We start from the raw sequence: 14,004 nt of genomic DNA on the forward strand, positions 1-14,004 counted from the left end.
CATTTACAGATATCTCAGTCCTTATCTTTTCCTCAAGATTCTAATTTGTCTCTTGCATATAATCAGTGTTCTCAGTCAAACACAGTTTCAGAAACCTTGTGGTTAACAGAGGAACTGGGCTGTGTTATGATCCCCACATTGGAAACTGGGTAATGCCACAAAACCCCACATTATTTCTCAAAAGCTCACACAGGGATTGATGCTAGTAATTGCCAATGCGTGCATATATAACAGTTTTCATTTTATGAAAAAGATAGAAGGAGATTTATTCACGCGATCCTCTGTTGACAGTCACAAGTGCATTAAGGGGATAAAAGATGGGGGGGGGTTGTTTTTCTGTTTCATAGTAAAAGTCAGTATCTTGGGAGCTTTGGTTCTTCTCTCCAGTGCTATCTCACTTTTTGTAGCTCCTGTCTCAGCCATGATGGGAGAGGCTGCCCCAGTCTGTGTAGCAGTTTGGACAGCTCCACATTATGATCTCGGTAGTAATTAGAGAGGAAGGTTCTAGACTGAAAAGTGAATAGAAAAAGAAGGCAAAGGAAGCTATTAGTTCATTAAATGAGATTGTGCACATTTCTTAAGAAAGTCTACTACACTAGGACTGGCTATAAAATAGGTATTTCTTTGTATTTTTCCACAGATATCACTCATTTTTACTGTTAGAAAAGATTTGGCAGAAGTGTAGCTGTAAAATAAAAATGGGTCCGGGTATAACTTATGTGCCTTATACAACCACTAAAACACCTATTTATTAAGGGATTGCTGAAGTCTATGTAGGGAGAAAAGTTGGTAAGAAGTATATAATACTAAAGAAGAATGAGGTACGTAGGGACTGGATGTGGTACCAAATCTACAGAAAAAACATCTATGTTTTTAAAATTGGTCACTTTATGTAAAATTGGGTCATAGCATAAAGATGAAAAATGAACATAATCACAAAAGTTGAATTTCATGATTAAAGAAATAACTTGCAATTTATAAAATGTTTTCTATATTTATTCAGGACCAAAACAGTTTTTTTGAAAAATAATTAAGCGTTTCTTCTTCAAAGATATTATAAGGTCTCATTATAAAGATCATTATAATGATCTTTCCTGTGATTCTTATATTCCTAACCAAGCTGGACTGATGGGCCACTTTTAGATGAATGGTTTAAAAAAGGATTATCAGACATATCTGTGGTTTTAGTTTGTTTTATTTCTGGAAGACAGAAAATTTATAATTGGTCTTTCTCTCTGGATGTCACTTACCTCATATTAGAACCCAATGAACATAGTTCTGTGTCTCTTTGATAAAATAGTAGAGATGAACATTTTTCCTGTGAAAATATAGGCAGCAATGGCCCACGTATAGGTTTCCATCTGGTCAAAGTTACACCATCTCTCTTAAGCCCTCCCAATATTTTAGCACAAATGAGTCTCTTTCTTCCTAAAACTCCCTTAGCCACTTTTGTGTGTACTGTGGAAATGGACTTAAGACAACTACATTTCGTCTTGTACCATTCACCAGGTATTTCATTACATTTCTTCCCTTAAACCAGATTGTAAACACTTCAAATTCTGGATAAGATTTTTATAGAAGTAGTGGAATTTTACATTGATTTCTTGGTAGATTAAAGTGATTTTTGAAGCCCTTTTGAAATTATTGAGTTCAAAGGTATAGTTTGAGGACCATCTGGTTCTTCTATATCCATAGTAATAACTAATCACTTCCATCCTCCTTTGGCTCACCTTGTCTTAGGAGAGATACTCATTATATCTGCTCAGTTGATTGCTAATTGGTTTCCCAATCCTAGTCTATCTCCACATACCATAACTTTTATTGAAAGATTTTTTTCCCCTGCCTTTTTGTAGTTTCACATTGTTTTGTGTATCTTACTATAAACAAGTGACTGTAACTAATTTATCCTCCTATAATAAATCTGGGCTCATAACTGTTTTATCCTGTATCCTATCTGTGATATTGTGATTCATAATAAGAAATATGAAGTTGATCATTGACCCCATTTCTAGCACAGAGCTCCTAAAATCCTTGGAATTTCCTAAGTGAGACAGAGATAAAGGTATATTTTGTTACGTCAATGAGGTGGCTTTTGGACCCCACCTAAGAATGGAGGCTGGTCATGGGGAACCAACCTTGTGATTAAAAGGTTGGAACTTTTTATTTTGTATTTTTTTAATTTTTTTTATACAGCAGGTTCTTATTAGTCATCAATTTTATACACATCAGTGTATACATGTCAATCCCAAATGCCCAATTCATCACACCACCATCCCCACCCTCAACGCGGCTTTCCCCCCTTGGTATCCATACGTTTGTTCTCTACATCTGTGTCTCAATTTCTGCCCTGCAAACCGGTTCACCTGTACCATTTTTCTAGGTTCCACATACATGCGTTAATATACAATATTTGTTTTTCTCTTTCTGACTTACTTCACTCTGTATGACAGTCTCTAGATCCAACCACGTTTCAACAAATGACCCAATTTCGTTCCTTTTTATGGCTGAGTAATATTCCATTGTATATATGTACCACACCTTCTTTATCCATTCGTCTGTTGATGGGCATTTAGGTTGCTTCCATGACCTGGCTATTGTAAATAGTGCTGCAATGAATATTGGGGTGCATGTGTCTTTTTGAATTTTGGTTTTCTCTGGGTATCTGCCCAGTAGTGGGACTGCTAGATCACATGGTAATTCTATTTTTAGTTTTTAAAGGAACCTCCATACTGTTCTCTATAGTGGCTGTATCAATTTACATTCCCACCAACAGTGCAAGAGGGTTCCCTTTTCTCCACACCCTCTCCAGCATTTGTTGTTTGTAGATTTTCTGATGATGCCCATTCTAACTGGTGTGAGGTGATACCTCATTGTAGTTTTGATTTGCATTTCTCTAATAATTAGTGATGTCGAGCAGCTTTTCATGCGCTTCTTGGCCATCTGTATGTCTTCTTTGGAGAAATGTCTATTTAGGTCTTCTGCCCATTTTTGGATTGGGTTGATTGTTTCTTTAATATTGAGCTGACCTGCATGCGCTGTTTATATATTTTGGAGATTAATCCTTTGTCCGTTGATTCCTTTGCAAATATTTTCTCCCATTCTGAGGGTTGTCTTCTCGTCTTGTTTGTAGTTTCCTTTGCTGTGTAAAAGCTTTTAAGTTTCATTAGGTCACATTTGTTTATTTTTGTTTTTATTTCCATTACTCTAGGAGGTGGATCAGAAAAGATCTTGCTGTGATTTATGTCAAAGAGTGTTCTTCCTATGTTTTCCTCTAAGAGTTTTATAGTGTCCGGTCTTACATTTAGATCTCGAATCCATTTTGAGTTTATTTTTGTGTACGGTGTTAGGGAGTGTTCTAATTTCATTCTTTTACATGTAGCTCTCCAGTTTTCCCAGCACCACTTATTGAATAGACTGTCTTTTTTCCATTGTATATCTTTGCCTCCTTTGTCATAGATTAGTTGACCATAGGTGCGTGGGTCTATCTCTGGGCTTTCTATCTTGTTCCATTGATCTATGTTTCTGTTTTTGTGCCAGTACCATATTTTCTTGATTACTGTAGCTTTGTAGTATAGTCTGAGGTCAGGGAGTCTGATTCCTCCAGCTCCGTTTTTTTTCCCTCAAGACTACTTTGGCTATTCGGGGTCTTCTGTGTCTCCATACAAATTTTAAGATTTTTTGTTCTAGTTCCATAAAAAATGCCATTGGTAATTTGATAGGGATTGCATTGAATATGTAGATTGCTTTGGGTAGTATACTCATTTTCACAATACTGATTCTTCCAATCCAAGAACATGGTATATCTCTCCATCTGTTGGTATCATCTTTAATTTCTTTCATCAGTGTCTTATAGTTTTCTGCATACAGGTCTTTTGTCTCCATAGGTAGGTTTATTCCTAGGTATTTTATTCTTTTTCTTGCAATGGTAAATGGGAGTGTTTCCTTAATTTCTCTTTCAGATTTTTCATCATTAGTGTATAGGAATGCAAGAGATTTCTGTGCATTAATTTTGTATCCTGCTACTTTACCAAATTCATTGATTAGCTCTAGTAGTTTTCTGGTGGCATCTTTAGGATTCTCTATGTATAGTATGTCATCTGCAAACAGTGACAGTTTTACTTCTTCTTTTCCAATCTGGATTCCTTTTATTTCTTTTTCTTCTCTGATTGTCTTGGCTAGGACTTCCAAAACGATGTTGAATAACAGTGGTGAGAGTGGACATCCTTGTTTTCTTCCTGATCTTAGAGGAAATGCTTTCATTTTTTCACCATTGAGAATGATGTTTGCTGTGGGTTTGTCGTATATGGCCTTTATTATGTTGAGGTAGGTTCCCTCTATGCCAATTTTCTGGAGAGATTTTTATCATAAATTGGTGTTGAATTTTGTCAAAAGCTTTTCTGCATCTTTGAGATGATCATATGGTTTTTCTTCTTCAATTTGTTAATATGGTGTATCACATTGATTGATTTGCGTATATTGAAGAATCCTTGCATCCTTGGGATAAATCCCACTTGATCATGGTGTACGATCCTTTTACTCTGTTGTTGGATTCGTTTGCTAGTATTTTGTTGAGGATTTTTGCATCTATATTCATCAGTGATATTGGTCTGTAATTTTCTTTTTTTGTAGTATCTTTGTCTGGTTTTGGTATCAGGTGATGGTGGCCTCATAGAATGAGTTTGGGAGTGTTCCTTCCTCTGCAATTATTTGGAAGAGTTTGAGAAGGATGGGTGTTAGCTCTTCTCTAAATGTTTGATAGAATTCACCTGTGAAGCCATCTGGTCCTGGACTTTTGTTTGTTGGAAGATTTTTAATCACACTTTCAATTTCATTACTTGTGATTCATCTGTTCATATTTTCTCTTTCTTCCTGGTTCAGTCTTGGAAGGTTAGACCTTTCTAAGAATGTGTCCATTTCTTCAAGGTTGTCCATTTTATTGGCATAGAGTTGTTTGTAGTAGTCTCTTAGGATGCTTTGTATTTCTGCAGTGTCTGTTGTAACTTCTCCTTTTTCATTTCGAATTTTATTGATTTGAGTCCTCTCCCTCTTTTTCTTGATGAGTCTGGCTAATGGTTTATCAATTTTGTTTATCTTCTCAAAGAACCAGCTTTTAGTTTTATTGATCTTTGCTATTGTTTTCTTTCTTTCTATTTCATTTATTTCTGCTCTGATCTTTATGATTTCTTTCCTTCTGCTAACTTTGGGTTTTGTTTGTTCTTCTTTCTCTAGTTCCTTTAGGTGTAAGGTTAGATTGTTTACTTGAGATTTTTCTTGTTTCTTGAGGTAGGCTTGTATACCTATAAAGTTCCCTCTTAGAACTGCTTTTGCTGCATCCTGTAGGTTTTGGATGGCCGTGTTCTCATTGTCATTTGTCTCTAGGTATTTTTTGATTTTCTCTTTGATTTCTTCAGTGATCTCTTGGTTATTTAGTAACGTATTGTTTAGCCTCCATTTGTTTGTGTTTTTTACATTTTTTTCCCTGTAATTCATCTCTAATCTCATAGTGTTGTGGTCAGAAAAGATGCTTAATATGATTTCAATTTTCTTAAATTTACTGAGGCTTGATTTGTGACCCAAGATGTGATCTATCCTGGAGAATGTTCCATGCACACTTGAGAAGAATGTGTAATCTGCTGTTTTTGGATCGGATGTCCTAAAAATATTAATTAAACCTATCTGGTCTATTGTGTCGTTTAAAGATTCTGTTTCTTATTTATTTTCATTTTGGATGATCTGTCCATTGGTGTAAGTGAGGTGTGAAAGTTTCCCACTATTATTGTGTTACTGTCGATTTCCTCTTTCATAGCTGTTAGCAGTTGCCTTATGTATTGATTTGCTCCTATGTTGGGTGCATAAATATTTACAATTATTATATCTTCTTCTTGGATTGATCCCTTGATCATTATGTAGTGTCCTTCCTTGTCTCTTGTAACATTCTTTATTTTAAAGTCTATTTTATCTGATATGAGTATTGCTACTCCAGCTTTCTTTTGATTTCCATTTGCATGGAATATCTTTTTCCATCCCCTCACTTTCAGTCTGTATGTATCCCTAGATCTGAAGTGGGTCTCTTGTAGACAGCATATATATGGGTGTTGTTTTTGTATCCATTCTGCAAGCCTGTGTCTTTTGGTTGGAGCATTTAATCCATTCACGTTTAAGGTAATTATCGATATATATGTTCCTGTGGTCATTTTCTTAATTGTTTTGCATTTGTTTCTGTAGGTCCTTTTCTTCTCTTGTGTTTCCCACTTAGAGAAGTTCCTTTAGCATTTGTTGTAGAGCTGGTTTTGTGGTGCTGAATTCTCTTAGCCTTTGCTTGTCTGTAAAGCTTTTGATTTCTCCATCAAATCTGAATGAGATCCTTGCCGGGTAGAGTAATCTTGGTTGTAGGTTCTTCCCTTTCATCACTTTAAGTATATCATGCCACTCCCTTCTGGCTTGTAGAGTTTGTACTGAGAAATCAGCTGTTAACCTTATGGGAGTTCCCTTGTATGTTATTTGTCATTTTTCCCTTGTTGCTTTCAATAATTTTTCTTTGTCTTTAATTTTTGCCAATTTGATTACTATGTGTCTCGGCGTGTTTCTCTTTGGGTTTATCCTGTATGGGACTGGCTGTGCTTCCTGGACTTGGGTGGCTATTTCCTTTCCCATGTTAGGGATGTTTTCGACTATAATCTCTTCAAATATTTTCTCGGGTCCTTTCTCTCTCTCTTCTCCTTCTGGGACCCCTATAATGCGAATGTTGTTGTGTTTAATGTTGTTCCCGAGGTCTCTTAGGCGGTCTTCATTTCTTTTCATTCTTTTTTCTTTATTCTGTTCTGCAGCAGTGAATTCCACCATTCTGTCTTCCAGGTCACTTATCCGTTCTTCTGCCTCAGTTATTCTGCTACTGATTCCTTCTACTGTAGTTTTCATTTCAGTTATTGTATTCATCTCTGCTTGTTTGTTCTTTAATTCTTCTAGGTCTTTGTTAATCATTTCTTGCATCTTCTCGATCTTTGCTTCCATTCTTTTTCCGAGGTCCTGGATCATCTTCACCATCATTATTCTGAATTCTTGTTCTGGAAGGTTGCCTATCTCCACTTCATTTAGTTGTTTTTCTGGGGTTTTATCTTGTTCCTTCATCTAGTACATAGCCCTCTGCCTTTTCATCTTGTCTATCTTTCTGTGAATGTGGTTTTTGTTCCACAGGTTGCAGGATTGTAGTTCTTCTTGCTTCTGCTGTCTGCCCTCTGGTGCAAAAGGTTGGAACTTTAATGTTATCCCCTGACCACGGGGAAAGGGAGAGGGGCTGGAGGTTGAATCAATCACCATTTGTCAGTGATTTAATCAATCATGTCCCTGTAATGAAACTTCCATAAAAACTGAAAAAGGATGGGGTTTGGAGAGTTTCTGGGTTGATGAACACGTGGAGATTTGGGGAGACTAGAGAAATCAGAAAAGGCATGGAAGCTCCACACCCTTACCCCATATCTTGGCCTATGCAGCTCATATATCTGGCTATTTCTCAGTTATATCCCTTTGTAATAAAACAGTGATCCAATAAGAAAAATGTTGCTCTGAGTTTTGGGAGTTGCTCTAGCATATTAATCAGAACCAAGGAGGGGGTTTTTGGAACGTCCAATCTATAGCCAGTGGTTCAAGATGGAGGTGATAACCTGGACTTGGGACTTGAGGTGAAAACCTGAACAGGGAGGGACAGTCTTGTAGGATGGGGCCCTTAGCCTGTGGGATCTGTTACTATCTTTGGGAAGACAGTGTCAGAATTGTGTTGAGTTGTGGGACACACAGCTGGTGTCTGAGCCTTGCTTGGCAATGTGGAAGAAGCTCTCCACCACATGTTGTAATTGGTGATCAGAGCAGTTTACTCTCCTTTGCTTAACTCAGTATCATGCATTGTATAGGCATTGGATATATGTATTTAATATGTAATAATAATGCTTATATATTTTGTCCAAAACCACTTGTTTAGTAATTTATTTAAGTACTTTATACATTTGGAAAGGAGTTACTGTTCAGTAAGTATTTATGTTTGAATTGCATCCCAGCACACAGCTTCTACAGATATCTATCAATCATCTATCTCTGTTGGTCTGTCTATTTATTTTCCAAATATAAAACTATCGATAGCAATGAAAAAGCAGAAAAAGGAATCAAATTTATTGCCTACTAGCTTTGAAATAGTTGTATGCACAGGGTTCTACCAGTGTATTTCAAAGATGAGGAAAATATTACCTCTGGATCCATGGGTGGATACTTTCGACCTTTGCTTTTTCCAAGGCATTTGGTCTTTCCTCCTTCCAGTAGTTGACACCAAAAGCCCTTCTGGGGATCAAAACTACAAAAGATCAAATATATAAATGATAATAAAAATATAATGATTATAAATTATACACAGAATTTTGAGAGAGCCTCACCAATTGTATAAAGGAAATGCACTTTCATATGCCTGTTGCTTTGATTTAATTTAATTCAATTCTACAAATATTCATTGAATTGATTTATGAGATTAAATAAACTATATGTTATATATTTTTGATATTTCTACTGTAATGAAAAAGAACATATAGATCTTTAGTCTTTTCTTATGATGAAATTATTAAGTTTTATATTTTACCTGTTCATCCATAAAAGATGAAAGATGAACTACAAAACTACAACCATATATATAGGATCTTTAGAATATTTATTGTCTTATTTATATGATTTCCCTGTTAAAATATATTCACAGATTTCTTTGAAATCATTCAATGGTATATAGTATGGTGACTGAATGTAATGTAAATACACTTTTTTTTTTAAAACATCTTTATTGGAGTATAATTGCTTTACAGTGGTGTGTTAGTTTCTGTTTTATAACAAAGTGAATCAGCTATACATATACATATATCCCCATATCTCTTCCCTCTTGTGTCTCCCTCCCTCCCACTCTCCCAAACCCACCCCTCTAGGTGGTCACAAAGCACCGAGCTGATCTCCCTGTGCTATGTGGCTGCTTCCCACTAGCTATCTATCTTACATTTGGTAGTGTACATATGTCCATGCCACTCTATCACTTTGTCCCAGCTTACCATTCCCCTGCCCCATGTCCTCAAGTCCATTCTCTAGTAGGTCTGCGTCTTTATTCCCATCTTGCCCCTAGGTTCTTCATGACCACTTTTTTTTTTTTTTTAGATTCCATATATATGTGTTAGCATATGGTATTTGTTTTTCTCTTTCTGACTTACTTCACTCTGTATGACAGACTCTAGGTCCATCCACATCACTACAAATAACTCAATTTCATTTCTTTTTATGGCTGAGTAATATTCCATTGTATATATGTGCCACATCTTCTTTATCCATTCATCTGTCGATGGACACTTAGGTTACTTCCATGTATATAAACCTGAATTAAAGCTTCCAAGAAAACTGCTATATTTTTTTTAACAGTTCAAAATGTTTATACTTTTCAAGGAGGAAATTAAAAGGGTAACGATATAATTCGCTATATTTTTCCAGAGAACATGAGACACAGATTATACAAATGGTGAATGGAAGATTAGACAAATCTTCATTTCTTTTGTTGAAGGCAGATGATCCTATTGGTTAATTCAGACCCAATACTCTTAAAGAAAATTCTAATGTTGTTTTGTTCCCATGGCTGCACAAAGTTACAAAAGAAAGAATGTGTGGCCTAATTATTTGGTTTAAACTCAGATATATAAGAATTTTTGTTTAGGACTAACAAGGTAGGAAAAATGAAAGAATAAACCAAATAGGAAGGGAAATTTTAAATTTACTGCTATGGGACTTGCTGCATGCATAAAACATCGAAAAGGTTTGCATTTTTGTTGCTCAGCAGATGTTTTAGAAAGCTGGAGCATAATTGAGTAGGACGTAAAGTTAATTAGCTGCAGAATATTTTGTTGCCCTGGGCCCATTCCTATAATACCGGTCCACCTGCAATTTGCTTCTGCGCATATGTGAACTCATTCAGGGGGAGAGGGAATTTTTCGTCACAGTTCCCTGCCCAATCTATTACTAGAGACCTGATCTTTGCAATCCAGGTTGTCCTAGTACATGTTATCAATTAAAATTAAATACATCACTGGTTAAATGGATAAAAGGAAGATAGAGTCATTTCCAACCTGGACTTTTCAATCTGCTCCTTGCCTATCATAGGCCTTTCTCTAGTTTTCATTAATTTCCCAAGAGGAAAAACAATTCTGCATGCTGTACAAAATGAGATGGGGAAGGCAGCATAACAGTGCCCCTAAACAGCATTTTCTGCCTCAGGATGAGAATATTTAACTGCATTAAGGTAAAATACAGCTCTGGCAACCAAGCCAAGATATTTATACACACTGAGAGCATCTCTTTTGCTCTCTGGTGTACAGAGGTCTCAGGATGGGCTGCTGTCTCTCCTTGCTCTCCAAACAGCTGTTGTGAGGCAGAGCTTAATACAACCTGAGGAAGGGGAGCCATCCAGAATATTGAAAGTCATTCTTTTAGATAGGGTTGCCATAACCTTGAATCCACATTACTTTGCTGCCCTGGTTTCATTTATTTCATTGACAATGTTATATACCCGAAGTCTAACAATGGGCATTTATTCTTGCTAAGTTATATCAATTCCTTGTTTTATGGTTTGGTTTCAGTAGGCATGAAATTGTGAAATTAAGATGCAAAGCCTTTCTCAAATAACTGTTAGACAACTTTGAGGATATGAATTTGTTGCCTTACAAGTTCTTTTATTACACTGAACATCACTATAGTTATTAATTTTTGTGATGTGTGAGACATATTAAAAACCATATATTCTGTACTTGTTTGTAATCTCTTCTTTAGAAGTATGATTTTACAGGTTTATTGAACCATAAGGAACTATTTGTAGTAAACAGGATAGAACCATTCCCTAAACTACTGCAGGCAGGCAGGGGAAGACATGCTGACATCAATAAGTATTTATGTAAACATATTATGGGAAGCTTTGTCTACTTAATCAACAGGGGCCATGCCTTGTGTTGTAATTTCCATGTGTAGGTAAAAACTTCATTAGACTTGTTTTAGTGGTTAAGGAACAACCCAATCTTTTTGCTTCTTTTCCTGTCCTTCCATTACCCTCTCTAATTGTCTAATTGCTGATTCTAATCTGCTGTGAACTGGGAAATTATATAATCAAGCTTGTTAAAATTTTGTCTAAAACTTAATAGGCTGTATATCAGGCCTTTGTGAGGGCATCAAGTACATGCCCTTTTAAATATATATTTTGACTGCTTGGAGCTTTTGGTTTTGTTTGTTATTTTGCTTCTTTACACTTTTTTTTCCATTTTCAATTACCCAAGTATATGATTTTATTTTCCCAAGGTGACTGCAACAATACACCCCCTCCCACATTCTCTTCTGCAGAACGTCCTTGCCCCTCCTCATCAAGAGGCGGAGGCTCCTTTCCCTCCCCTTGGATTTGCACTGGCTCTAGTGACTTGGTTGCAATCAACAGAATATGACATAAGTGATGCTATGTGACTTGCAAGGCTAGATCAGAGAAGGCCTTGAACCACATTCGCTCGATATACCACCCCCTCTCAGAACACAAAGCCACTACACTGTGAGAAAGTCACACAGAGAGGTCTCATCCCACTGAGCTCAGCTTCAAGCCATCCCAGTCCAAGAGCCAAAGATGTGAGTAAAGAAGCCTCCAGAAGAGTCCAGTATCCAGCCGTTCAAGTCATACCTAGATATTCATGTCTTCCCAAATATGGCCCCAGGTATATATTTTGAGCAGAGACAAGTTGTCCTGGCTGTGTCCTGTCTAAATTCCCAGCCCACAGGATCCATGAGCATAATAAAATGGCTACGGTTACATGCCAGTAGGTTCTGGGCGGTCAGCTGTGCAATAATAACTACAACATTATACGTGATTATATTTGGTTATACACAATTTAATAAATACAGAGTAAAACATGAATGTATCCCTTTCCCAATTCTGCCCAAAACACTACTCACTTTCACAGAGCTAATGGAGGCCATCAACATTTTATTTCTAACCTGTAAATTACTTGGGGAAAGAGATCATCTGTCTCACCTTTGTAACCTCAATTCCTAGAACACTTTCTGCATAGAGTAGGCATGTAGAAAGTTTACTTAAACAAATTTATACTGGGAAAAAGCTCACAAAAAGGGGAATTTGTGATACATAAAATGCCTATAAGGTAAAGTGTTCCTGGTATTCAAAAGGGAGACACTACATGAATAATGAGGACATTCCTTTGACTGCTTTTGAGTAGCATAATGATGTATAAATTCATACCTAGTATTAATGATGCTATATACACACCTACCAGTGATAATTTATGATGGCAAATAATGGAAAGAAATCAACCATGAGAATAGACTCACGTTAGTGCTTCAGAGTAATTATAATGAGGTGTAACTCCCAGAAACTTCTGGACTTCGTCCATCACAGTAACTGGGTCAGATCTCAGCTGCTGTCCATCAATAATTAGCAACTGTAGAGTCAAAAATAGTCACTTTATGAAGAACAAAATTAAATTAAATAGACCAAGCTGCCTCCCTTGACCTGGTAAGATGTTAATCAATTAGATCAGTGTGAAAAGGAAGAAAATATGGACTACTTAGCATACATGTTAATGTTTACTATTCTTGTGTCCTTCCAAATAAACAGCAAATTTTGCCAAAGGCATTTTTTATAACGCTTAACTAACTTGATTGTAAATCATAAATAAACACTGACACTCTCTTGATTTAGTAGTTCAGTAGAAACACGATTTTCCATCTGCTCTGTAATACAGATAATTATCCAACCTATGAAATTCCATGAGTTAACCTTGGAGCCAAGGGCTTGGAAATAATGGGCATACAGATGAAAATTACCCATCTATTCTTACAAACCACAACAGGGAACTCAGGTTTTAGTTGTGACCTGACTGGAATGAAGAAGATAAAGGATGTGGACACTTTCCTCAGATCCTTATTTCCTGTTCTATCCCAAGTTCCTGGAGCTGTTACAACACTTTCCGTTTTGACAGTCTAATCCATGACCTCCTTCTTTCCTTATAAGAGTCCCACAGGACAGATGACACACGGGTATCTGCACATGGTGTTCCATAAAGGTTCTGTCTAACTGGCTGCTCCTCTACTGGTGATTGCTTATGAAGCACCTGATGCCTCCTGTGTGAGGCCCTACCACTTTCAGACCAGCTACTATCCAAAAGAAGATCCCCAGAATGTGTTTCACAGCCACTTAACATTGTAATACTACCATTGACATTAAAAATGTAAAAATCCACATTTCTTCCTTAGGTATGATCATCTCTGATAATAAATTGCTATCTGTGGCAATGTTAATTTATATTTTCTGTTTGTCAGCGCAACCCTATGAGGATATAATAAACAGAAGAAAGTCAGTTCAGGACATTACCTGAGAAGTAGCAAAGTAAGTTAGCCATCTTTCTATGTGGACCGCATACCATCCAGGTAATAGGCATCTTCTCTGCAAAGTTTTCAGGTCAGATGGGGCCCAATGTGCTGTTGTGATAACTTCATAGAAATTAAACCTCAGGGCAGCTGGATCTTCATGTGATCTTTGGTGCTTTAATAAGAAAGTCAATTGTAAAATTAATTTTCTTTATGCCTGCATAGGTATGTCTTCATGTATGTGTTTGATGTGTGGATATATGTGTGGGTGTCATGTGTCTTTTATTCCAAAAAAGTAACAAAAAATAATTAATTGATTTTAGAATGAAAAATAAGGTGAAAACTGCATACTATATTGAAACCTTGGCATTGGCATATTGTTTATATAGAGTATAAGCCTTCCATATATATCAAGTAGCATTCAGATAAGCCTGTGGTTGCCTTCATGTCTAAAATGTTTAGGTGCAAGACAAGAGACAGAGTACAAGGATTTTCTCCATGGGTCTGATTATAAGTGAAAAGATGTCAGGGACCAGACAGATCAAGCCTGATGAAAAGAGATTTTGACTGGCAGGAGTAGGC

At 36.5% G+C, this 14,004-nt stretch overlaps 1 protein-coding gene across 2 annotated transcripts in view; it reads right to left on the reverse strand.

Moving 5' to 3' along the window:
* Nucleotides 1–389: 389 nt before the first annotated feature.
* Nucleotides 390–14,004, reverse strand: part of LOC103004566 (N-deacetylase and N-sulfotransferase 4) — a 231,422-nt gene continuing 217,807 nt past the window's right edge. Inside the window, exons 10-13 of one of the 2 annotated variants that reach the window (XM_007172427.2) lie at nucleotides 13,427–13,597; nucleotides 12,385–12,494; nucleotides 8,239–8,341; nucleotides 390–509 (exon numbers count right to left, since the gene is read on the reverse strand). In XM_007172427.2, coding sequence (XP_007172489.1) covers nucleotides 390–509; nucleotides 8,239–8,341; nucleotides 12,385–12,494; nucleotides 13,427–13,597 — 504 coding nt within the window. The remainder of the gene's footprint in view (nucleotides 510–8,238; nucleotides 8,342–12,384; nucleotides 12,495–13,426; nucleotides 13,598–14,004) is intronic. The other variant, XM_028164021.2, reaches the window with a different exon arrangement.

The sequence above is a fragment of the Balaenoptera acutorostrata genome, chromosome 5 (assembly GCF_949987535.1).
Source record: "Balaenoptera acutorostrata chromosome 5, mBalAcu1.1, whole genome shotgun sequence".
Taxonomy (NCBI): domain Eukaryota; kingdom Metazoa; phylum Chordata; class Mammalia; order Artiodactyla; family Balaenopteridae; genus Balaenoptera; species Balaenoptera acutorostrata.